Source organism: Anarhichas minor, unplaced genomic scaffold, assembly GCF_050575085.1.
Source record: "Anarhichas minor isolate MPS153535 unplaced genomic scaffold, ASM5057508v1 ptg000024l, whole genome shotgun sequence".
Lineage (NCBI taxonomy): Eukaryota > Metazoa > Chordata > Actinopteri > Perciformes > Anarhichadidae > Anarhichas > Anarhichas minor.
Genome location: NW_027466470.1, coordinates 11,470,867 through 11,498,289, shown reverse-complemented (window position 1 = coordinate 11,498,289; position 27,423 = coordinate 11,470,867). Strand labels below are relative to the sequence as shown.

At 41.9% G+C, this 27,423-nt stretch overlaps 1 protein-coding gene across 6 annotated transcripts; it reads right to left on the bottom strand.

Annotated features, from left to right (window-relative positions):
* Positions 1 to 5,125: 5,125 nt before the first annotated feature.
* tbl1xr1b (TBL1X/Y related 1b) lies at positions 5,126 to 26,291 on the bottom strand. Of its 6 annotated transcripts, none has more exons than XM_076097498.1 (16): positions 26,045 to 26,291; positions 23,989 to 24,055; positions 20,905 to 21,008; positions 20,580 to 20,725; positions 20,177 to 20,405; positions 18,885 to 19,017; positions 15,961 to 16,102; positions 15,481 to 15,544; positions 15,297 to 15,394; positions 11,944 to 12,004; positions 11,442 to 11,563; positions 11,076 to 11,150; positions 10,850 to 10,977; positions 9,565 to 9,730; positions 9,340 to 9,441; positions 5,126 to 7,601 (listed from the first exon to the last, which is right to left on the bottom strand). In XM_076097498.1, exons 3-16 carry the CDS (start codon positions 20,960 to 20,962, stop codon positions 7,575 to 7,577), a joined length of 1,551 nt encoding a protein of 516 aa, XP_075953613.1. In that variant the 5' UTR covers positions 20,963 to 21,008; positions 23,989 to 24,055; positions 26,045 to 26,291; the 3' UTR covers positions 5,126 to 7,574. The 6 variants fall into 6 exon arrangements, with proteins under 6 accessions (XP_075953613.1, XP_075953616.1, XP_075953615.1 ...); XM_076097501.1 differs by lacking the exon at positions 26,045 to 26,291 and adding an exon at positions 25,624 to 25,815; XM_076097500.1 differs by lacking the exon at positions 26,045 to 26,291 and adding an exon at positions 25,628 to 25,815.
* Positions 26,292 to 27,423: the final 1,132 nt, after the last annotated feature.

Below are 27,423 nucleotides of genomic sequence, written 5' to 3'. Positions count from 1 at the left end.
CCAGGTCGGACGACCGATTTGCACGTCAGGACCGCTACGGGCCTCCACCAGAGTTTCCTCTGGCTTCGCCCTGCCCAGGCATAGTTCACCATCTTTCGGGTCCTATCGCGCGCGCGCTCACGCTCCACCTCCCCGACGGTGCGGGCGAGACGGGCCGGTGGTGCGCCCGACCCCGGGGGGCCGGGATCCCACCTCAGCCGGCGTGCGCCGGCCCTCACTTTCATTGCGCCACGGGGTTTTGTTCACCCTCTGACTCGCGCGTGCGTTAGACTCCTTGGTCCGTGTCCGTACTGGGACTTGGCACAGGGCAGCGGCCCCACACAATCAAGGATTAGGTACTCAAACTGCTGACAGATAGCTGGATCCGGTTTAGTGACCGCGGTTGCTGTTAGCTGCACAGGAGGTTGTACAGGGTTTAGCCCAAACGATCTAATGTTTGGCCACACTGCCCGGGGTCCAGTGTCTGTGTTTAAGGATGGTTGGAAGGAGTCAGGTCCGCCCACCAACCTTATTGATTATGTGAATGGGTTTAGGCATCGACTTTATTCTGCAGGAGAGTTGGTGATGGAAATGTTTGCTGCATCACAAGCTAAAATGAAGAAGAGGTATGATCCTCAAGCTGAGATGCGTGAGTTTAGTGCCGGTGATCGGGTTTTGGCTCTTTGTCCGTTGGTGAGTTCACCGTTCCAGGCTAAGTTTTGTGGTCCGTTTACAGTGTTTAAACGCATCTCGGACAAGAATTATTTGATTTCAGCTCGCGGTCGCAGGAAACTTATTAAATTGTTCCATGTGAACTTGCTTAAACCCTATTATGCTCGCTCTTCTAGTGCACCTGGTGATGTTCAGCAGGAACCAATGGCATTGAGTCCTGTGTTGGGGGCTGATAAAGTGGCTGCAGATTCAGTTGAGAGTATGGGCGATGCTGTTCTGGATCATGAGGGGTTGTTGTCTGGTCGGCTGAAAAATGAAGGGACCCTCATGAGGTTAAAAGGGTTGTTTATCTCCTGGTTTGTTTGCTGATGTGGTGGTCCTGTGGGACCCCTGTCTTATGGGGGGGGAACCGACGACCCTGCCTGCCTGTGTGGCTGCTTTCCTTGCAGGTGTGGCAGAGGATCGTCAGGCACAGTGGGAACACCTGAGGCAATTAACAACACTGGCCCTGTGTGCCAGTGCACCCTTGATAAAAACCCTCTGGATCCTCAGTTGGCTGGCTCCTTCCTGAGACACCCACTTTGGTTTTGGTTATGGTTGGTTTCTACACTACAACACTGCATATACACTTGCACTGCTGAAATGACTGACCTCGCATGTCACTGTTAGTTTATGTTTGTCTTTTATATTACTTTAAACTTAATAAATAATTGATAAACTGCTTCATTTATTAATGCGTCTCCCTTTTTTGTCATGGCCGTTTGGCCCGTTTGTGACAGAACCCTAAGTAATTACTCATCCTCTACAGCTCACATGACACCAAGGTTCAAATTTAGGTCCAACTTTATTTTCCATATACCTGCTCCCACTTGGTCAAATCATCCAACGTCACGATGTCTCTTTTCATTGCTATGCAGACGACACACAGAGATGCCTCCCATTGAGACCTGATGACCCCAGAAGCCCAGCTGCTATTTGAGACTGTCTTAATGATATCAACTGTTGGATGGCACAAAAGGTTCTTCAACTTAAAATCAGAAATCCTATCATTTAGTCTCCCAAACAACTATTACTCCCATTAAAAGTGCCCGTGGCCCCCTGTCTGTTAACATAAAGCCCACTGAATCACTAATCCCTTTTAAACACTTCTTAAAACACATTTTTACAGACTGGCTTTTATGTGATGTCGTCGCTTTTCTGTTTTATTTTTATTTGTTGATTTTACAAATCTTTTACATTTTATTTATTTAATTTTCTTAGTATCGACCGTCTCACTGAGCTTTCTGTCATTGATATTATTGTCTTGCTTTTGCTGCTTTGTCTGTCAAAGCACTTTCTAAACTCTGTTTTTAAAAGGTGCTATATAAATAAAGTTATTATAATTAATGTAACTGCCCAGAATTTTACCTGAGAGTTAGGCGACCGACTCGTGCGTCAGATGAATATCTAAAAATATACCGACTGACCTGATTAGAAGAAATGCCTGTCCACGCCTGTACTCATGACAATTGCATCATGGAATTTTTCAAGGGAAGTGTAAGAATAAAAGAGGGATGTTAAGCTTGTGTGCACACTTCCTCAGGCTTCCCATCTGTCGATAGATTTGCATTTGTGCCAGTAAGATATTAGCTTGACTTATGTAGAAAGAGTTAGTTGCTGTTATGATCCCGCCTCTTATTGACGGCCCTGAAATTAGCCTTTCCTAACTCAATGTGCAGTAAGACATTCTAATGTTCAGCAGAGGATAGTGAGTCAAATCGACTGGGTATGTTCCAAAGTTAGTTCTTTTCAGTATGAAACGACTTCTTCGTGTCCTCCCAGACTGTTTCCTCGCTGACAGTGTGATAGTAAAACAAAGATTTTAAAAGAGTAACTTTGGAAGATGTCTACTTGATTTGCTTTATTAGAGTTGTTAGGAAATGCTCAATTCGTGGCCTCCGACCAGTAGGAATGATTACAGCGACGGACGACGGTTTCAACACAGACAGTATTTAATTAAGAGACTGGAAAGATAAAATGTGTCCTTTGATTTTTAGATTGGTATGCACACTTTCACAGACACCGTGTGTGCATCTGTTGCTGGCTCGCGCACAGCTAGCTGCTGTACAGCACATTGGCTCCAGCGGTCATTTTAAAGCATTAGCTTCACTTTCTGTCTGAACTCACCTAACAGTCGTAGTTTCACACGCATATTGGCATCAATAAAGAGGAAAAAGAAAAAAACATTAATTTGTAAAAGTGACTCACTCAGTGAGAACTGAAACTTAAGACACTACTTTTAGTCGTTCGAACCCTTTTGTTAAATCTTGTATCTTGAATACTTTGCATTAAATACTAAAGGGAAATACTATGAATACACGAACTCAGAGATACAGAACAGGATTCTTCTGCATTGGACTCATTTTAGCCCTGATAAATATACTTTATCCGTTTTTTTTATACTAAACCAGAATAGCATGCATTTCTGTACCAAATTTCCTGGCACCGAAATATAAAATGTATTTGAAACATTTAACTCTTAACTAAATGTCCAACTCACGGTGGTGCTAGAGATTAACAGTCCAAAGCTGGTCGGCTTTGTCTTCTAGACATCAATGTCTGTACAAAACGTCATGGCAATGCATCCAAAATATGTTGAGCTATTTAAGACACATTTATCTGGAACAAAATGATGAACAGACCGACCAACAATCCCTAAAGTCACGTTAGCCACGTGGCTAAAAACTGTCCAGTGCATTTTGGATATCACACAGAATATACTGGCGTATACTTATATATATATATATACTGGCGTATACTTATACAGTGCATCCGGAAAGTATTCACAGCGCTTCACTTTTTCCACATTTTGTTATGTTACAGCCTTATTCCAAAATGGATTAACTTCATTATTTTCCTCAACATTCTACACACAACAACCCACAATGACAAAGTGAAAACTGTTTTTTGCAAATTTTTGCAAATCTATTAAAAATAAAGAACGAAAACATAACATGTACATAAGTATTCACAGCCTTTGCCATGACGCTCAGGTGCATCCTGTTTCCACTGATCATCCTTGAGATGTTTCTACAACTTGATTGGAGTCCACTTGTGCTAAATTCAGTTGATTGGACATGATTTAGAAAGGCACACACCTGTCTATATTAGGTACCACAGTTAACAGTGCATATCAGAGCATAAACCAAGCCATGAAGTCCAAGGAATTATCTGTAGACCTCCGAGACAGAATTGTATCGAGGCACAGATCTGGCGAAGGGTACAGAAAAATTTCTGCAGCATTGAAAGTCCCAATGAGCACAGTGGCCTCCATCATCCGGAAATGGAAGAAGTTTGGAACCACCAGGACTCTTCCTAGAGTTGGCCGCCCAGCCAGACTGAGCGATTGGGGGAGAAGGGCCTTAGTCAGGGAGGTGACCAGGAACCCGACGGTCACTCTGACAGAGCTCCAGTGTTGTTCTATGAAGAGAGAACCTTCCAGAAGGACAACCAACTCTGCAGCACTCCACAAATCAGGCCTGTTTGGTAGAGTGGCCAGACGGAAGCCACTCCTCAGTAAAAAGCACATGACAGCCCACCTGGAGTTTGCAAAAAGGCACCTGAAGGACTCTCAGACCATGAGAAACAAAATTCTCTGGACTGATGAAACAAAGATTGAACTCTTTGGCCTGAATGCCAAGCGTCATGTCTGGAGGAAACCAGGCACTGCTCATCACCTGGCCAATACCATCCCTACAGTGAAGCATGGTGGTGGCAGCATCATGCTGTGGGGATGTTTTTCAGCGGGAGGAACTGGGAGACTAGTCAGGATTGAGGGAAAGATGAATGCAGCAATGTACAGAGACATCCTCGATGAAAACATGCTCCAGAGCGCTCTGGACCTCAGACTGGGGCGACGGTTCATCTTCCAACAGGACAACGACCCGAAGCACACAGCCAAGATAACAAAGGAGTGGCTTCGGGACAACTCTGTGAATGTCCTTGAGTGGCCCAGCCAGAGCCCTAACTTGAACCCGATTGAACATCTCTGGAGAGATCTGAAAATGGCTGTGCACCGACGCTCCCCATCCAACCTGATGGAACTTGAGAGGTTCTGCAAAGAAGAATGGGAGAAACTGCCCAGAAATAGGTGTGCCAAGCTTGTGGAATCATACCCAAGAAGACTTGAGGCTGTAATTGCTGCCAAAGGTGCTTCAACAAAGTATTGAGCAAAGGCTGTGAATACTTATGTACATGTTATGTTTTCGTTCTTTATTTTTAATAGATTTGCAAAAATTTGCAAAAAACAGTTTTCACTTTGTCATTGTGGGTTGTTGTGTATAGAATGTTGAGGAAAATAATGAATTTAATCCATTTTGGAATGAGGCTGTAACATAACAAAATGTGGAAAATATATATATATATATATATATATATATATACTTCCCTCACGTAAAGACATGCACTTAACAACGTGGAAAGTAAAAGCAAACACTTTGATATTATCAAAATAGATTTTATTCTAGACCTTCTGAAATCTGAGTGATATTACAACAGTCAGATCAGGAGGCTACAGACTGCGACCATGTGAGTGAGAGAGAAAGAGAGCACAACATAGATGAGGGCAAAGACAACACAACAAAAACAAATTGGTATTTACATGTTCTGTGTGACAACACAATGACAATTAAATCCAGATTTGACTTTATTTTTTCATTTTTGTGTACGTATAGCTACAAATAAGTCATCGTTACAAAAGTTTTGAGAAGTACAAAACCTTCACGGGCTCTCTGACGTAGCAAAGATAGAATCGACGTTAGTACTTTCAGAAGGGACACAAAATAGCAAACACTTGAATGCAGTGTAAAAACAAAACGTTATAAAATACCATTCCACTGTCAGAGACATCGTCTGAAAGAGTGTCTTTGTGGTACGATCCAATCACTGACGACTGTATTAAGCAAACTTCAAAATAGTCTTTAGCTTCAGTACAAAAATTTTCAAAACAATTAACGTGTGTGTGTGTGTGTTAAGCCATTAGTCGTTATGGCTGCGGGATGAGATCTGGAATGCCATAAAGTTGGCTTGGTTCAGCTTTGACGCACCCCGAGGAGGCACACAGGACACTCCTCACCCTTACTCACCCACTGCAGACTTTCTGATTCACCTTGAATAAACAAATACTAAAGTGCAGGGGGAAAAGAACGCCCTTCAAAAGGGCTTCCTCTACCCTCTACCCGCTCTCTACGACTGGTTAACGGTATTTTATTCACGACCCCCGGTGATGCACGATAACACCACGTACTGCATCTCAAGCATGAAGTAACTTTAAAAGCCTCCATTAGCATATGAGTGGAAAAGAGTCCCCTGTGATATCACAGATATATTCAGATATAATATTATATTATATGCAGATACCATGTTACATCAAGTCATATGCTGCTATTGAAGTACAGACTTGCCTCAAGACGCCAACAACTACTAACAAAAGCTCCGTCTGACCCTGCATAGGTTGAACGCAGCCCGTCTCCAGAGTGTGTGTGTACACGTGTGTGAATGCTAGGCAACGACAAACTGAAGCAGTGACTGTAGTGTGTACTTGCAGGACATGAAAGCTGAGAGTAGATGGGACACTGGGAGTCCATGCCGTCCGTCACTCCAAAGAAGTAATCTTTAAAAAAGGGTTTTTAAGCCGTCTGACCGCTGCAAACGACCGGTCAACATGACAAACCGTGATAAGAACTCCAGCCAGGAAGTGATGCTCGAGACGATGTCCTGATGTTTAATGACCAAGCAGGGGAAACAGGACACAATTAGCACGGCCTAGTCTGATTATCATTCAGCATTGGTTAGCAACGAGCCATTAATTGAGGAAACAAGCACAATTACCACTTAATTGTTCATGTCAGATGGATGCGAGCTGTTATGGGCCTGTTTTCCCGTCTCTCTCTCTCTCTCTCTTTCCCCACAGATCCCAGAAAGCTAGATTCTCCCGTACCACGTTACCTCACTACGGACACAAAAACACACCGGCCGTCTAGTCGCAAGCTTGAGACAGATCCAGGACAAGCTCAGTGACGGAGACCTGAAGCTGACTGCACATCAGTCGAACACGAGATCGACACGGTGTTTAACAGTTACGAAGATTATCTTGAATTCTTTAGAGCTCTATATTAACCTGATGAATTGTGAACACCTGAAACACATTTTTGAGGAGACAGTTCAGCCTTTTATTAACTGCTTTAAACTTTGTTAAAAACGTTTTAACAAAGTTAAAAAGTCAATTATGACACAAACCTGTTAGATAAAAAATAGTCGACAATATTCTAAACCGTTTTCATCTTCTCAGCTCTACATCTGCATGTGTGAACCTTAAAGACTGCAGAGAAGTGGATGAACGGATCCCCCCCAATGATCGGCTTTGAACACCCTTCGTAAAAAGACAAACACATCTCAACCCCCCCCCCCCCCCCCGACCCCCCCCTCTTCTCTCCCACCCCACATGTACAGTAATAGAAAACCTGCAGGTATCAGTCAAATCCAAATTCAAAACAACAATGTCCACAGGACATCAAATGCTGACATATGCAATATGCACACACCAACAGTGCGCAAAGAATCTTTAGAAGTCCGGTACAAAGGATAAAAAGACGAAAGCAAGAAGAATCCTACGGTTTTGGTTTGCATGTGATGGGTCCGACAGGGTGGTACTGTGGAATAACAGAGACGTGTTTCCTGCTGCAGGTCTGTGAGAGCAGCACCGTGTGTCCATACAGACCTGACGCATGTCTGACACATGTGGCGAAGGTGTGGTCCTTGTGTGTACATATGGACTGTAATGGCGTCTGACGGGACTACAGCAGTGTGGCGGACAGGCAGGGACAGTCAGTCATTTTGGCTATGTACACATTCGTAGTCGGTCCATTGCTCCCCCCTCACGAGTGTCATTTCCTCAGGTCTAATACGCAAACCTGGAACAACAGGAAGGAGGACAGTCAGACACAATGCTGCAATAGTTTCTGTGAAGCCTCTTTCTGGCTCAAGTAGGAAAGAAGCTTCATTTTACATCAATGGCTTTATTAAGTCGTTAGAGATTTTAGTTCCTTTTACACAAAACTAAATGCACCCGGGTTTCTTTTGGAGATTCAGAGCATAGGTCACTTAAACTATCATAAAAAGTTGATCGTGTGACTCACCACCCTCGAGACCAAGTGAAGGTGTGTGTGTGCAAAGCTCCACTATCGGTGAACACAGAGGACATCGACATCGGAGAGAGAAGAAAAGCTAGACAGTAAAGACTCACACTGAGCTACAATGGTTATGTTCTGTCACTGCATTATTAAAGAACAGTTGACGTCTGCATCAACGATGCACCTTTGAGTTGAGAAATTTCCAGCGGTGTTCAAATGTTGCTCCATCAATCCAGAGTTTTCCATAAGCACGAGCTGTCAGCCGGATGGCCGTACACGAAAACATTTCCAGCAGACTACATCCTTCCTGTTTGCTTTTTGTTTCATAGGGAGTTGCTTCTCTATCGATTTAAGGTACCTCGCATTACATCGAGCAGAGCCTCATTCACGAAGGGAAGAGCTAAACTGTCACTCGCTGCTTGATTGTGTGAGTAGAGACGACATTATATTGCATAATATATGAAATACAATCTTAACAAATCATAATAGCTCTGTTGCTTTATCCCCCTTACTGCATGTTTTAACAACTTCATTCTGTTATCATATTGCAGAGAAGCCTACGTCACAGAAATGGAAAAGAGCAGCAGCAGCAGCCGAGGGTGTAGAATCCGCATCAGCAGAGAAATCACATAATGCACAGCAGACCAGAGGACAGCTAGATTTTATTATTGAAATATTATGAATTTATGCGAATGAAATTAAGACTTTATTCTTGTAAAACTAGGATTTGTTTTTATGTGGGAAATGATTCTAATGTGCAGAAAGTTTTGAACATGAGCCAACATTTAGCTGAAACCCATTTTAACTATAAAAGTTTATAAATCAATTACAATTAAGAATCATTGAGGTGAATAAGAGCCACACGGAGTTTAATTCACCAAACGAAAGACACCGGAGGAGGGAATCATGTGTTTTGACTCGGCAGACGACATTAAATGAGGAAGGTTGATCAACAGGAGAATAAATATACAGAATGCCTGAGAGCCCATTTTATTTTAGTATTTTAAATTGTCACCTGGCGCCTGAATTAAATGTTTTCCTGTACATAAATACATTCATACATTACAAATACAAGACCTTCCCACCAAAAATGTGTGTATAAAGATTCACCAGAATGCAGGAAATAAAGTGTTTGTTATGGGGGAGGATCCAAAGCCTCCCTGTGTGTGTCCCCGGCCCGGGTACTATTGTCACCCAGCTGGACATTGTATGTACGAATAGAAAACGCTGGAATAACGAAACTCACTATTGTCAACAATCTCACGTGACTGGATGTACACGTCATAAGTCAAGCACTTCACTTTCATCACCAGCAGAACCAGGTTTGACCTCAGCGTCAACCCTGATTCTTACCAGACGCATTTTATGGCGTCATCTTAAGCCGGGTCAGACCTTTAACACACACTGCTGACCCACAAACTTCCTGGGGTCAGCAGCCTGGCGTAGAAGTTGTGCATAGAGGCTGAAGTGTGTGGAAGTAGTGATTATGATGCGTGTGTGACGGAGCAGAACAACTCACCGATCCATCCGACGCGCTGGCTCCTACTTTGTCCCCTGTGGCGTTCCAGCACACTTCGAAGATTCCTCCCGTCCCCCGGTAGCTGTGAACTAAAGCACCGGTCTGAAGAAAGAGACACACACACACACACACACATATTAGCAATGAAATATCTTCATCCTATGTATTCATGCCACCAGAAATGATTACTAAAGTGTATGTGGTTAGAATTGGATTAACCCAGACCTGAGTGTTCCAGATGTGGACACACTTGTCAAAGGAGCCACTGGCGAGGTGTCTCCCATCGGGACTGAAGGCCACGCTGTAGACGGGCTCCTGGTGGCGGGTCAGTGTGTGGATACACACCCCGCGCTCCACGTCCCACAGACGCACAGTGGAGTCAAATGATGCGCTGGAGAGATGGAACAGGACGAAGAGATATGAATCTGAACAGCTCACATTGTTTGAACCGTATCGCCGTAATAATGCTTTTTGATGGAGTGGATAGTTATTTTCTCAATAATAGATATCTATAAAATATTTAAAAGTCTATCTTGCATTTATGGCCGGAGCTCTGAGTTCCAGCCATAAATGCGTGCATGCGTTATGTGTATAGAGCCTCCATGCAAAACTGTGATGTACGTCTCAGAGTGACCGGAGCCCAGTGACGCAGACAACAGTGGTTTGTAAAGCGTCCTATCTGTGCAGATTAATCGCCCAAACCGATCAATAGGTCGACCTCTAGAGCTAAGTGTACAAGAGTTGTGTTGCAATAAAATGAACCTGACAGATACAGTATGTCAACTGGACAGGACAGCTCTCAATAAAGGGGAAACGTCTAATCACCTCCACATTATGCATCAATCGACTCCCAATCTGAGACAATATCTTGGAAGGCCAACATGAGACATGTTACATTTGAGACACAGAGAGATACTTCTGTCTTTCAGTAACAGACCGTGAAGGGCATGGTCAGTTTTGTCAATTCTGCTCAGGCACCTTAGGATTCTCGAGTTGTTTAGGTGGAAAGCCCACTCGGATCTGCTTGAGCCTGTGTTATTTCCTCGGGGTCAGTTGAGCCACGGTGGCATTCTTCACAGGTGCATCTGAAAAGCACTAAAGCTGGGAGTCGGCCAACAGCTAAAAACATCGTTGACTGCAACCGAGACACCAGAACAGGCTCTGCTGATGTTCATAGTGTCAGAGTCAGAGTCAATACGGAATAATACGAGCAGCAGCATTGAGGTCAGTGTCAAATATTCTATTGATGAGGTTCTTATCGAGGAATGGGAGTGCTGCTGAAATGCAGTGAACTTGTAAGACTTTTCACAAATTCAGCAATACAGGTCGATCGGATTGTCTTAATCTCCTGATATCTCCTCATAAGTATGAGAAAATATATCAGTAATTAGAAAGAAACTGCTGACTTAACATAAGTTGGTATTTGTGTCATCTCTCCTCTATTAATACACAGCTACTCTGTAGCACACGAGTGTTGCTCATGATGTTCAGGTGCTGCTTTGTGTCTTACCTGGCCAGCATGAGGTTGGCGCTGGGATTATTGGTCCCGGGGCCCGTGGGGCTCCACTTGATGGTGTAGATTTCTTTACTGTGGGCCTGGAGGTCATGGACACACAGGTCCTGCTTCATACTCCAGATCTACGCCAGAGAAGGAACCAGTTAGTATGGCTTTAATCAGTGTTCACACCAACACACTCAACGAGGAATTTCTACATCTGCATGTTAACTGGACCGACCTTCAGCGTCATGTCATCTGAGCAGGAGGCCAGCAAGCTGCCAGTGGGATCCCACTTGATGGCGTTCACCTCATTCTACAGCGAGTAAGAGAGAAAGTTAGAAAACAATACAAAAACACAGTATCCTTGACTGATGTACATGAGCAACGATAGAAATAATGCACTTAGTATATTGATACGTTTATGACAATTTATCTAAAGGCATCACAATAAGTGATATCCTGGTTTGTCACAGTTGTGAGAAGGATCTTCCTCTCAGGGTCCTACTGAATACACCATAAGGGCGTTATTAACTTCAGTGAGTCAGTGGCAGAATCCATATTCGCTATCCTACAATGCTTTAAAAACAGTAGTGTCCCGTCTCACCGTGTGTCCCTGGAAGGTCTTGACAGGTCTGTCCTGACCCAGCTTACACACATGGATGCACATGTCTGTGCTGCAGGAGGCAAACGTGTTGTTGCTCTGCCAGTCTACGTCCAGAGCCGGTGCTGTTGGGAGGCAGAGACAGAGCTTAGAGCTGCTGCAGCAGCGAAGTATGTAGAGACGCAGGAGAAAAGATGGCAGGAATATCGTGGTCTGACAATAGTGTTGGTATTGCCACATTGGATCGGATAATTCACTTTAACAACACTTAAAAAGGGCGGACATGTTTTCTGCAGATTCACTGTCACACTCCATCAAGAGACGATGTCAGAATGCAGAGCTGTTGTGCAAAATGTGTAAAAACAAGTTGGGTTGAATGTGGCTCTCAACCATATCAGTCACAATGTGTAAGAGGACTTAAATAATATCTAATCTGTCTTAAACCAAAAAAAGACTCTTGCATGAAAAGTCACATGGAACAATCCAGCTGACTCCCGTCACTCACCCGAGTGGAAAGGAAATTGTTGTTTTGCCTCTCCCGTGTGGGCGTCCCAAATAATTGTGGTCTGTGTGGAGGAGGAAATTTTCATTATTTATACTAAACCAGTAATGTTCATGTTATAAAAGCAATAAAAACATCACATGAATATAGAAAAGGTGCTCTTATTTAACGCCAGTTGACCTGAATAATGGTGACTCAGAACGTGTGCTGAAGGCGACGCTGTGCAGGTCGTTGTACTTCTGTACACTAGATGGCAATGTTGAACACAAGACGTGAGCATGTCTTGTTATTGGTGGAGATGATCCTCTGTCGCCTGTCAGTCCGTAACATTTGGTAAGTGTATGCAGACCCTGACATGCAGGTACACACTGAGGACAGTGCACAACATCTGCATAGAGCCGTCTATGGTCTGCATGCTTTCCCTCGGCACAGCTGATGAAGATTACTTTAACCTCTTTTACACCAACCCTCTATACCAGGGGTCAGTAATAGGCCGGACGCCGTCGTATCTGGACCTGGACCTACAACCGATAATTGTTCAATTTTGTCGTGATGCTACTCAGCCAATCGAATGTGTGCATTCCGATAAGCATCGCGGCTTTAGTGAGATCGTAAACACACTGGAGAGAGACGGGATGAGAGGCCGAATAGTCGGAGAATTACGTGAGTCACAGACGTTATATCACGTGGCGTTCTCCAAAAAGAGAGATGTTAACAACAAGGCCAGAGCCTTTATCCATTTTAGCCAATGGAAAGTGTCTCATATGTTCAGAGACCGTGGAGATTATTAAAAGAGGGAATGTGAAGCGTCACTACGAGACAAAGCACAACTCTTGTTGAGCAAACGTACCCAGTCACGTCTAAAACGAAGGCACAGATAGTAAACAACCTAAGAGCCCAATATGATCGATCCACCCGATTCCCAACATTCATTCACTGCACAACAATGATCCCTGCAAACTATAGTTATACTTTAATTTAAGATAAACACTTTTCAAAAGCTTTCCGTGATGTATTTTGTTTTAAATTCAGCCCTTATTTTACTTGAAATGAGAGATAATTTATTTATTATCAAGTATGTATTATGTCAAATTCATCCAGTTCAATTAGAAAACTTATTGTTGAGATATTATTCAACTGAACTTTCTTAATTTGATTTGACAGTCAGTTGTCGACGACATACAGACGTTAATACCTCAATATGTATATATGGGACAAATTAGAGGGCAAATTAGACATTATTGTGACGTTCCGGACCTTTGCATAAAGTAATTATCTCTAACTGGACCTCGTCGAGTTATATTTGAATACCTCTCTACAATAGACTAGAGGTGGGAATCGCTACGCATTGGATTCTGATTCAGAGCTACAATGAGATTATAAAACGATTATCGATTCATCTTGATGCATCAAAATATTCCTATACATGATTTATTCCTGCTACTTTTAAAACACTGCATATTTGTAATAATATATGATTCAAAAACAGATGAATTTACCTTCATAATCTTAGAACAAATAGAGATTTATCAACTGGAGTGTTACATTTGAAAGTACTGCGAATTGAACCAACATGAAAATAAATTAAATTGGGCCTGTCGTAGTAAAAACACAGAATTCAGTCATAACAAGCGGCCCTCATTCACAAATATATAATATAGACTTCTCTTCAAACAAGTCCTCCTGTTACAGGCAATGAGCATTCAGCTCTCAAGTGGGCGGTTACGATCACACAAGATTCTGTGGCAACAACTGATGTCACGTATCGCGTGGTACTTCTACCCGACCCGCTTCCCTCAGTGACTCCATGACTCTAGCTTTGGTTTGGTTGTAGAGTATCGATGCGATGTAGACATGTTGAGATGAATGTTGTATCTCGGTCCCAAAGTGTGCAACATAGTGCGAAAGCTCGGATTCTCAATGACTGAGTCGGGGTGCTCCAACACGTTAGCTTTAAGGCCAGAGGGTGCCGGTCGGATTGAATCCATATTCGACTGCTTTAGCTCAGCCGCCCTCACCAGAACTCCGCTAGTATTTAGTCTAGTTTAGAACGTGAACGTGTGTTACCTCTGGTGCGTTCAGGGGCAGCGGTAAGGAACGGACAGCCCGGTGTCTCAGAATTGTTACACGTGATCATAACGAGAATTGAGTTTTAAATTTAAGATTATTGAGTTTTCTGCATCGAGTCATACATCATCTTTCAAGAAGCGATTTCTTTCCCCACCCCTACTATAGACGGTGTCATTTTTCGGAGGGTCAGGGGGTCTTTAGGGGGAGATAGTAGGTCAACAGGATTATGCCAAATAGAAGTGGTATACTTCTTCTGGAACCTGAAGATTCATTTGAGATACAGCTCTGCACTGTGTTTCTATCTGTAATAAATATTGTGTTTTATTTAGGCGTCTATTCAAATGTTGAAAGTGTAGAGTATATAAAGGCTTACAAATGATAACTATTCCACATTAATTTATCATAAGTTGTTGCAGCAATTTTTGGGTTGATTTTACCACTCGAGAATTGGTAAAAAAAAAACCTGCAAGCCCTTGAAGAACACCATAAAAACAATCCATCCTGTGATTTGGTATCAGAAACTTGACATTTGAAGATTTCTGCAAGAACTGCATTTTTTGGAGATTGGATCTCTATTACTTCTGTTCAGAAAACATTCATTCCCAACATACCGAGGAAAGCCGTACATCCTCTGAATTGAGAAAAAGATGTTTGTACAGCAATATAAAATAGATATTAGAGGGATATTAGGGAATTACGTCCTGTTTCACTTCCTAACACTAGCTCTAAGCAGCTTATTATATATTATTAAAACTACTAATGCCAAGATTATTTTTAATTAATTATTTTAGGTATTAAAACAAAATACAATCAATTACTTCCTAATCATTTGTATAGTGTGTTTTTATGCAAATAACCACTAGATGACAACAACAAAGTAAAAAGATAACATTTATCATTTTTAACAGTTTACACTGACTTCTTATCAAATGAAAATACTTTGGGACGGAGGTGAAAGACGTTAGTCTAAAGCTTTGCTGTCAATTATTGTTCTTAGAAAGAAAATTGGAAATCGCCAAAAAACAGAATCAGCAGATCATACTTAAAAATAAAATAAATAAAAATCGGAATCCGGCAAGACAATTGCAATCGGTGCGAATCTATAAAAAACACCAACTAACAAACCCCTCCAATCAAACATGTATCACATTATAGAATCATCACTGTGTTACATCCCACCTCAACATAGTGTTATAATACGTCACATTTTAAGGTACCTTTAAAGTTGCTCACAACGTCAACGTTACTCTACTCTAAATAATAAAGCTGGAATCAGTGAGCCTTACCTTGTCTACACCAGCACTGAGGATGAAGTTTCCTTTCTTATTCCACTTGAGAGCAAATATCGGACCTTTGTGCTGACCCAACGTACTGGCCAGGTTACCTGAAAATATCAGAAACGTAACACAGCTTAAAAAGTGAGCAGAAACATTTCATCATCCATGCGTCCTTGCAAACCTATGATCTTACCGTCTTTGGTCCATATTCTAGCAAAGCCGTCATACGAGCCTGTTGCTAGCAACGTTCCCTCGCTCTGAAACAAGGAAAGCGTCGATTCTCATTAGTTTCAAGTCAGCTGCATCTTTCTCAGTTTTACACATTCTGGTTCGGGCAGAATTGGGCCTGGTTTTACTGGTATATTCCACTTAAACAACGAGACACAGGAAGGTGTAAATAGTTAATTACAGACAATATATTAGTGCTGATTTGACGTATAGAGGTGACTTGTACTACTCAGAAAAAAAGGTATGGAGCTGAGCAGCATAAAAAGCCCCCCCCCCCCCATGGGAGTCACTCGCCCCCATATATGATGAGGAGGAAGGAATGCCTTCAGCACAAGTAGTGGTCACAGGCAGGCGAGCACACACACACACTAGATTAGATTACTCTAAACTGCACTCAGTGGAACAGACACGCATACTTCTACTGTTCAAATACACACACACTCACATTCCAGTCTAGTGAGGTGACGTCTTTGTTGCTGGGTACGTCCTGACCCCCTTCCCGTATGCAGTGCCTCAGAACCAGCTGAGTGGACCCGCCTACACTGTTCTCAATCAGGTTCCAGATTCGCGCTGTTGAGTCCCCGGACCTGTCGAAATCAACACACACACACACACACACACACACACACACACACACACACACACACACACACACACACACACACACACACACACACACACACACACACACACACACACACACACACACACACACACACACACACACACAATCAAAACATTAGACACGCATCATGGCTTTGACTCTTGAAATCAGTACTGAAAGTGATATAAAACTGACCATCGTTGCTCTTGAGTAGTGTTGGGGTTAGAATGCATTTTATGGAACCTGAACCCAGTATCAAATCCGAAATCTTTTTAAATCCCTATCAAACCTTTTCACATCATCTGTTGAGGAAAAAGGAGAAAGAAGTTTTACAAGCACAAAACTCATTAGCTTTAACGTGGCCCCTAACTCAACTTACAGGACTGGGCCTTTAGTCTTTGCATTTGTCTCCATGTTCTTTGAGAGCTGTGCTCGTGCTGTGAAGCAGGACGGCTGAATACGTTACTTAATCAGCAAGTTGACGTCTCACAGGAGAAAGTTTAAGATGATGAACCAGTCTTGTTCTTGATTTTGTTTTTTGTTTGGCAAAGTAAAATCAATTTTTCCTTTTGACAACGGCATCGATGCATGTGCTGTGAAGGTAATCGATGTTCTGGATTACACTCAACTGATCATTTTGGTTTATGGTAATGGACATTTTTATAGTGTATAGGGTTTTATAGGGTGTTGACGGGGCAGTAAAGTTATCACACTAATTCACACCTATTTCTCACACATCAATAAATTATTTCAGGATTTAATGATTTTAGTCTAGATTCTCTCGATTCAAGTAAAATAAGGGCTGGATTAAAGAATAAATTACATAACAGAAGGCTTTTGAAAAATATAGATGTTAAATTAAAGTAATAGAAAAATGAATTGAACCGACTGCAGCTTTGAATTCAGTTCATTCAGGTGTGAAAAAAAGGCCATGATATTATATTCTTCTCATTTTTTAAAAAGAGAAATTTGTGTGGAGGGATCTGTGGTTATTAAACCACTTGTTTCAGCTCTATTCTCTCTGTTAACGTCATTGTTGGGCAGTGAATTAATGTGTTAGGATTCTGATCATATTGGGCTCTTAGGTTGTTTATTATCTGTGACTTCGTTTTAGATGTGAGTGGGTACGTTTGCTCAAAAGTCGTGTGCTTTGTCTCGTAGTGGCGCTTCACATTCCCTCTTTCAATAATCGTCACGGTCTCTGAACATATGAGACACACTGGGTTTGAACTGCCCGTGCAGAATGAACATTTAAGAGTCTGTCCACTCTTGGTTAAAGGTTCAGGTCTCTCTGTCAACATTTGTCTTTTTGGAGAACGTCATGTGAAATAACTACTCTGACTCACGTACTTCTCAGACTATTGAGGCTCTCAACCTGTGTGTGTAAATCTTCCTCAAGCCGCGATGTTTATCCGAATACACACATCCGATTGGTTGAGTAGCATCACGTGATGTGTTTTACAACGCATGCAGTTAGTCAGTGTGTTTCCTGAACCGCTGAACGAGTGCCACAAAGACTAGAAAAGCTGCGTGGGTCAAAATAGAAGCGCTCCGTCAAAATGTAATAATTCTCAATTATCTATCGGTTATAGGTCCAGGTCCATATATATATATATATATATATATATTTGGAAGCAGCAGGACGCTGCTGGCTTTGTCTCTTTCCCATCTGTCACGGCAAATTGGAATCAACACTTAATATCTGTATGTTTCATAATAGTCTTTTGTCTGGTGTGATATACCCCTGGCTCTTTTGTTAATTTGTATACTATCCACTGTATACCGACTACGTTCTTTTGTTTGATAAAAAAAAAAAAAAAAAAAAAAAAAAATATCGTTAACTAGTCAACTAGTGTGAAATAACATGAATCCATGGGTTAGTTTTCCTCACACATTTTGTGAGTCACCAGCCGCCTGGATTAGAAGTCAAATCCATCTGTGTGACTGCTCAGCAATGAAGGGGTCTCCACTGAGCCATGTTGACAAACATACCGGGAGGTAAGCGTGGAGATGTAAACATATGACAGCATTGACAGAGATTTGTTTGAATTGGGGATTTACAAAGTCGTGCATTTTGCTTACTTTGAACCCTCAAAATGAAAGGAGAATACAGTGAAAAGCAGTATTTGCAGTTTGGCCCGATCAGCTCAGAGGCACATAGTGTGAACACAACTCTACTCTTGAGGCCATTTGTCTGGTTTTGCTTAAGACAAACTTTGACATGTGGCACTTCAAATCCACTATTAAGCAACACAAATGTGGTACAAAATTCATATGGAACGGGAAAATAACAGTGAAAAACCAATGACTTGAGTCAACAAAGACTTGTTTAGTTGTAATAAATGAGGAAAGACTTGTGAAAACAAGCTGACTCTCCTCACACAACTGTTTTCCATTAACAAGACAAAATTGCCCGATTAAGAAATGTTTTGAAAATGAGCTATCTGACCAATAAGAGATAAAGATTGTGCTTTAACTCCTGGAGGTCCTTTTAGGTTAAACGAGTAAGCCTACTCCTGGACCAGAAGGACTACAGACCACTTGCTACTGTGTGTTCAAATCATTATGGTTGAAGGCTGTCATTAAAACTGCTTTTGTACTAAATGTAAAGAAAATGCTAATAACTTGACCAACTTGTATTCAAGTCACTAATGCATCCCTCAACTTGACTGTGGCTGTAATAACGACATGTTTCCATGATATTCTAAACACTGCATGACCAGTGACAACCACGGGGAAGTGATGGATGATGTGGAGACACTGACCCGGAGGCGAGGAGGTCGTTCACTGGGTTCCAGGCACAGATGAAAACTTCGGATTCGTGTCCTCTCAGCACCATGGCTTTACTCTGGGGGATCTCCACGTCCCCGTCCACCTCCATCATCTCCGAGTGGTGATCTATAGAAAGGAGTGAGAAACAAAAACGTTGACCACATGACCGGTCCCACAGCAGTGCACACGTACGTCATCGACTGATATTGTTAATTCAAAGAGAACGGCAAAGGAACTGTTTCTAGGCTCAAGTAAACAGAGTTGTTCAGAGTGTAAACCAGCTGGAACACCCGACAGCTGCGGACTTAAGAGCACGGTGTGCCTGTTGTCGAATGACTAAGAGTGTTTGCGCCAAATTACAGCTTGTCCACAAATAGGCACTGTGAAAAGTTCAAGTTATGGCACCCATGTAAGACACTGTAGGTTAGTGAGCTAATGTTGGACTCGTCCTTAGCCCATAAGAACCTGACTCCATCCCTCAGTAACTCTGTAATTTGATTATGAGGTCCGGTGTTGTTATTGTGATTAGAATACGTCGGGAGAAGGAGGTGGTTTTGAGGGAAAACAACCAGACCACATTTTTCCCTTTTACGCTAAAACAAACAAACAAATGTGTTCTGGGAAAAAGTGACTAAAAACATGGAGACAGTTCTACACAGATGGACAAAACCACGAGGAAACACATGTGCTAGTGTGAGGAAAACACCATCGTAGCTTTGAGTAATACCAAGCAACCCACAGACGTTTTACAAAAAAACAAATCCAAATGTTGCACTGCAGCTGTCAGGAGAAAGGCAAATAGCACACGCACACGCACACACACACACACACACACGCGCGCACACACACACACACACACAAGGAGGTGGTAAGCTTTAACGCCATGCAATAAGAAGTGACTTACAATACATTATTTTGTCCATTTTTTGACTGATAAAAATATCAACGTGACCATTTCCTTCTGTGTGGTTCTTTGACATCCCACCTTTTATCAACTCTCTGCAGCATAAAGTGAAATGTACATCCCTGACACACATTCAGGTGAGTGGAGACAAAAATACGCAGTGACAAATCAAAAACCAGATAAAGGGGTGAATGCCAAACAGCTTCCACTGCACCTTATAACCATGAATCAGATTATGTTGAAGCATTTAACGATGGAATAAAATCCTGCATAAGACCATAAAACATCTCTGGAACCATTTTTTCCCCGCCTAGCACAAGAAAACACATCGTTTGTTAAGGAGCAGATTTAGAGATTGTTTACAATCATGAGCTAGCTTACTGGCTAAGGCGTGGGATCCGTTTTCCTCCCCGTTGGCATCGCCCTCTCCGTTCTTGGTGCTTCCCTGGGGCACTGTGCCGCTGCCACTGCCTGCCGCCTGCTGCTGATGATGCTGCTGCTGGGCCATCTTGTCCCTGTAGGCCTGCTGCCTGGTTTGGACGACATCTGGCATCACAGCATCGATCAGAGATAGCGACTCTATGGGCCGCCCGTCAAACAAGGTCCCGTCCTACAGAGACAACACCATTTTTATATTCATTATCCTTCATATATTCCACCGATTCACTAAAACATAGAGTCCAAACAGACGAGCTGGAGTCAAGATAAAGCTGACAGTACACCTCTCCTTGCCAGCGTGTTGTTACGCTAATAAGTAGTTGACGGTTTAAAGAGGGAGCCTGACCTCATTGATGCTGACTTCAGCCTCCACATACTGCAGGCCCTTCTGGATGATGGAGATGAGGGCAGCAGGGGGCACAAGGGCTCCATTGATGTTGGACTGGCTGATGTGGCTCTCTATGCCAAAGGTGAATGCTGAGTGGGAGAAGCCTGGAGGACGCATGGATAATTTGGAAGGTAGGAAGGAGTGAAAGATCAATTACAAAAAGTCCTGAGCAGCATTAAACATTAGATTTGAAAGATTTAAAAAGTGCAATTCCCAGCAAATATGACTGCATTCAGAGAGAGATTTACCTAAAAAAAAAATTAAAAAAAAATGCAAGACTTACCTGACTCTTGCAGGTATCTGTAAACCAGGAAATTGACTTCATCACTGCTTATGCTCATTTTTAGTCCTGGTGATTAAACCATTGGGTCAGCATAGGATAGGAGCCTGTAAAAGCAAACCACAAAGCCGGGACTCTTGCTTAATTAACATGTGGTGGTGTTACACAACATAGAACTCCTGAAGGAAGGTTTGAGTAGTATCTTCATCACTCAAATGCTCAAATCACTCAAATAATGATAGTCAACAGTAAGATGATATGCAGGGGCACTGTGCCAAGAGTTAAAGAGAGCCGTCTCTCTCTCTCACACACCCAAGGACGGTGTTACACTACAAACTAACTACATAGCTCACTAACAAACTGGCACACACCGTGATAACTGAGAAGAGGAAGAAGTTAAAACATCACCTCGCTTGACTTAGATCTTGCAAATTCCATACAGAGAAGCAGGCAAACGCAAGCTGTGATCTGCCATTTGATGCACGATGAGGTTTCATTCTTTCTCAGCTTTGTTGGCTACAGAAGCCTTCTGGCTCTAGGCAGGGCACCAGTTTCCATTCATTAACCTACAACTGGAAATAATTACCAGCTGCCTTCACAAGGCAGGCTGGGTATTTTGGACTAAAACGTCTGGAATAAATGGATTTTAAACCTCGGCAATAACAGATCCTACAGTGCTTGCGTCTGGGCTCCATATTTATTCATGCAGAACCCGCACTCTTGAAATCGGACTGTGGAAATAAACAAGGGGTCTGGACCGGGGACAGAACCTCCACTGTTTCCATCCTGCCAGCCCGCTGAAAAAGTCAACATGTCTCCTGCCGTTTCCCAGAGGCTGAGGTCCAAGACCAACTAAACCAAGAGGCATGGAATCTAGAAGAAGCCTACTAGCCATCAGGATTCAGAGAGTCCTGATGGATAGTAGGCTCGTGTTTCTAACACCGAAGCACGACCACTAGAACTCAGCAAATGGCTTCACTTCTGTTAACCATAAAAACTAAAATCTTTCTACATAAAATATTGCATAAATCCAACTAAATGCGGTTTTTCTGCTGCACCACTACCGTAGTCATGCTCTTACAGAGTGTTGTGTTTTTCCATAACATTTTGTTTAAGGGTCAGTGTAGTTATGCTGACATGGCACTCTTGCATATCTGACACTAGCCTGTTTTGAAAGGGTGCCGGCAAACGTCATCGCCATGGAAGTGATGCAGGAGCAGTGAACGGGGACAGAGCTCACTTACAGTAATATGTCGACCATTCCATGTGGCTGACATAACGTCCAATATTTGATTGTTTTATGAACCTCAGCATTGATTAAGAGCACTGACAGATCACTGCTTATCTAATTATGCCCGTGCTAACGAGACACAAGCAAGTTACACATGCAAATGTCATAACCTCCTCGCATGACTGAATGTTATCGTTTCACAATATCTTCAGTTATAGGTGTGATAAGAACACATAGGACATCCTAATAAGCAGCTAGCAAAGTAGAAGGTGGGCCAAAACAACAAATAAGTTGTCATCAGAATTGCTCAGTTGACTTTCAAGTCTATGCTATGAAATGTGAAAGCTTAGCACATTTATAATTCAGAATTATAACTCCCCAAAATGTGAGGCTATGAAGTAACTGTCTGTCAAACTAGAATTGGCACAATCAACTCGAGTGGAGCGCTTTAAGGATATTTAACTCATTGACGTTAGTCTCACATTACCAGAATCCCAGACTACATTTGAACAGTACCAACATAGTAGTGAGTGAGTCTCTTGTACAGATCACTGACTGAGAGAGAGATGGTTGGTACAATCTTGTTTGAAAATTATTTATCACATTTTATACTAAATTAGTTAGAAAGTGTATTAACTTCAAGTTTACTTTTCCAGCAGCAAGATTCTCTTGTCCCTGATTTGCATTAGTTCAAAATGTTGAATAGTAGTTAACAGAGTATCAAGTGCACTTCAATATGTGATGTAGCATGCACTTTATCACAGGAATTTTGAGATTAAAAACATTCTGAAAATCATTTGGCAGCACTACAGAATCTTTTAAGTAATAAATCACTGTCCTGTTTGGCTACAACGCCACATTTTGCTTCACTCACTCCCAAAACAATTTCACCTCAAAATGATAGCAGACCACCTCAGTGTTTGATGCAGAATTCCAAAATAAAAACCCTCTAACATGTAATGTACAAGCTTTGTTCCCTACAATCAAATAAAACAAGTTATTTTAAAGCAGCTATGATATTCATAAACATGTTTTTAAAAAACCACTGCTGCACACTCCTAACCAACATATATTTGGTTCAGGTGCCATTGTTTCAGAATTGTAGCTTCCATAGTTGTGCATCTATGCTTTGAACAGTGTCCCATATGACAAATATTTCTAAATGACGGACACTGCGAACTACTGTTTGGGTCACAAGGCGTACCGAACAGAAGACGAATACCAAACGGTTTGGGGCGAATACACATAGCGTTGCCTCACTACACCAAACCTTGATTACTGTATCAATTTAGCAGTGAAACCACCACACTAATAAAATGACTCCGAGCAACATTATGGTCTCAAAACGACAATGAAATACCACCAGTGGTGTACGGCCTTTATCAATCGGTTTTCGGTCCGTCTTAATTCTTGTTGTGGTACGATATATTCTGACAGAGAGCTCACTCTCTGTTTTAACCGAAACCAAAACAATCACGAATCCTCAGCTTATTGCTGAAACAGCAATGAATTACATTTACAGGCAAGTGGACAGCTCTCGTGGTAACATAGAACCACTGTGTAAACAACTGGTTATTAAAGATATTTTAATGTGATTTGACTATGCATAATTTGTTCAACAAACACACAACCATTTTGTGTGGTGCCCAATCTAAACCTGAAGGTCTTGAGAGAGTCATTCATTCTGACACTGATTGGGTACAAAGCTATATTACAACCACTCTCTTCTCTAGAAGATTACAGACACTTTGCCGTAGCAATGTGATCTTCCAGAAAGCATACAACCAAAGAAAGATGCAAAACAAGTGTGGAAAAAAACAAACAAAGGTGTGACATTAAAGAGTGAGGTACCCTACCCATGTGATCGAGATGTCTTCAGATGTGCATCATAGCTCCGTTCTCCTCAGCAAGAACTCGCAGCCCCTGAGAGTAAAAAAACCAAATTGAATACTTCCAACTGATGAATTATACTAAAGAATCACAAGTGGGCATCACATCTGGATCCTAAAATGCAGATCTATGAAATCACTTGCATTGAACATGTTGATTTTCTCAATATTGTGCACCCACTATCTCCCACCATGTATGGTAGTTTATTAAGCTGCCTAAGTAACACTTTTGCTCATGTTAATGTATTTAAATCTTGGTTACGCAGCATAAGAAGCATACAGGCACATAAGATTGTGTTTCTCTATCGGTGCTGTGACAAGTTATCTTAATTACAATTGACATTTTAGCAGCAACGTGTCAATGTGTGGGTGAAAAAGGATGAGAGCAGAAAGTGTAAAGAACAAAAGGGTGTGTCACCAAACAATGAAAATAACTGGGTCAGCAATATAAAAAGCCCAAACAGCCTGTGGGTATTTGTGCTACACATGGTGTAGCTATACCTGAATGATAGTTATTAAAGGGGACGTATGCTGATGTATTGTATGGAGTAATTACAACTTGATAAAAGACATTTTAGATGCTTGGTCCCTACAATTGTAACCAACATCTTCACTTCTGGTACTGGATCACCAAATGGGGGCCAAGGGCTGTAGTGTCTTAGTCGCCATTTCTTTCATGACTGTTGGGCCTGGTTCAGGGTCAGATTGATTTCGTGCAAGTTAAATGCATACAAGGTTAAGTCTATGCTAATCTGCCGGTTGCTAAATTAGCAAGATAGCTACTTGAAATATATGACCAATCCCCCACACACACACAGTTGCGAGTGAATGGGCTGAACAAACTACAGTGTGTACGTTACCCGACGTGCTGTGTGAGGCAGAATCCAATGACTTAAAATGTACTTTATTACTGTGAGATTATTACTGCATCAAATGTCCACCTTCTTCCATCAATGAAAAACTGAAATGTATTGCAGCACTGTCTATGTAAAGTGCAACAATCATTGACCTCGTTACTGTTGTAACTTACTGTAATGCTACGCTGACAATCGTCCGCATGTCACGGGTCACTAAGTGGATGTACTGAGAACTGAGAACAGGCTTTATCGGCGCTAGCCCTCTAGGTAATTGTCAAATTAACACAATCTACTTGCGTCTTCGCATTCACGTCGTTAACTGTAATTGCCTGTTCATTTACAACCAAATTTACCGCGGGGGCCCCATTCGCACTGTCATGACCTCACGTTGCGGGACGTTAGCACGCGAGCTAACACGCGAGTTATCGTTAGTTTTGCATTGGTGGCGGTTGTAACGTTAACGGTCACCACACATGCCAATTTCGTTTATTTGATGAAGGGCACCAACAGTTAATAGATACCGTTGTTAAAGTAATGCAGCTAACAAGATATGGAATAGCGTTGTATTTTCAATTTTTTTTGTATACAAAATTGACTCCAATAACATTAAGTTAGCTTATTTAAAACAGCATTTCTGACGAGTACAGTGAGCCCAGCTTGACATCGCTCTAAACCTGCTAGCACGCTAGCTAGGTTGCTAACACTAGCATGCTATGCTAATGACAGTGTTGCTATAATCTCGTACCTACTTGGATAAATTCAATAGTCGATATCTTCCACAGCTCTTGTGTTCAAGTCAGACCATGTTATCTCTTTAATCGATTGCAAGACTGTTTTTTTACGCACGTGTATAACTATCGATATGTTATAATATTTAAACTTAAGCCAGGCGGTAAAGACCCAGCAACGGCTTCAGACGTTAGACTCAGTGGAGTGACCCGTCATGCAAAAATGAGCTGCCTGTAACTACTGTTATTTTAAAGCGCCGCTTTCGAAAGCTCAATGTAATGAGCTGACGACGACAATGTGTTCAACGTCTCCTCGATCAAATACGGCATAGTATGATGAGTAATTTATGTAAGAGTACTGGCTAATACATAGATACGTCACAATAGCAGTATTTCTACCTGGCATTACTAGGATATAGTGCTATATAGGTGACTAACCTAATTTCCAATAGCACCAAACAACACCTCGTGGTTTGCTGAAGTGAAAGTCGCCCTCACACGTTGATTAAAATTAGCTCCTGGTCCGTTTGACAGGTTCACATCAAAATGGAGCCACATTTCGTCGTTGAAACCGACCAATGAGATGGAATTGAAAAAAAAGATCCCGAGGCCTCTGGAAGTTTGTCCCGCATCCAAGCACTAGTCATAACAACAGTGTTCTCGCCCATCCCCCACTACACCCCATTTCTGCTTGTCTGGTCATCACTAGCCATAGATTAATGACACCCCACCCCCTATCCTTTGCTCAGTCATTCAGACTGGGAAAGTCAACAACAAGCTTACATCATCATTGCAATCTGTGTTTTACACTGTTTTTTTTTATGTGTACATAATCCATAACCATATTAATATCTCCAATGTTCCAAACGAAGATAATTGCCTGAAAATATTCATGCACCAATCATGTAAGATTTATGAAATATCAAGGATTTTCATGAGTAAAAAGTGTGTGCTGACCTTCAAAATTATGTATATCTTGTATCACAATTAGTGATAATGTAATTAGTGGCTGTCCCCATTTAAGTGGCTGCACTGCCCCAACCTTTTCTTATGTGAGATGATGAAATAGCATGAAATGTTGAATTGGGGACCATTAAAGTAGTCGAACAACAGCAGCAAGTGTGCAGCATATTCAGTATATCTTTTTTTGCAGTGTTTTCTTTTCTTTCTTGTTACCAAAAACGTAAAATACTCTGCTGGGACCACAGATACTCTTACAACATCCCCTATTTATTTATCATATTCTGTGCATCCTCACAAACAAAGAACAACCATAACTTTAAAATAATGTGTGTAATTTTGTGAGGCAAATCATTTATCAATGCAAAAATGGCCTGGCATTAGCCAAGTTAACATTGAAAATATAGCTGAGGTACAGTAATTGCATTGCCATCACATGGTAAAAGTCTACCCTATCTGATTAACTGTGTTGTTGAGGGATGGAGTATTTGTCAGACGCTCTGTACCACTGCAGTCCACTGACCTTTTGCCTCTGCTTCCTCAGCCTCTGAGCTGTTTGATCCTCCCACTTCATTGTACCAGTGCTCATCTGGCCCTTTGTCAACATCCTTCCAATTCCGTCCACCAGAGACTTACCTGTCTAAAATCTCGTGCAACACATTCACCAATATGAAAGGGTGATGGTATGTTACAATGCATTGTCTTACCTAGCAAAACTAGGATTCTACTAGAGAATGTCTCAATGTAAAAAACTAACAAAAAACAGTGATTGGGGATGGACTGCATGATTCAGTTTCTGTGCTGTTTGTCTCTATTAGTTAATGTATATTGATCTCCCACATTCTGCCTCTTACTTC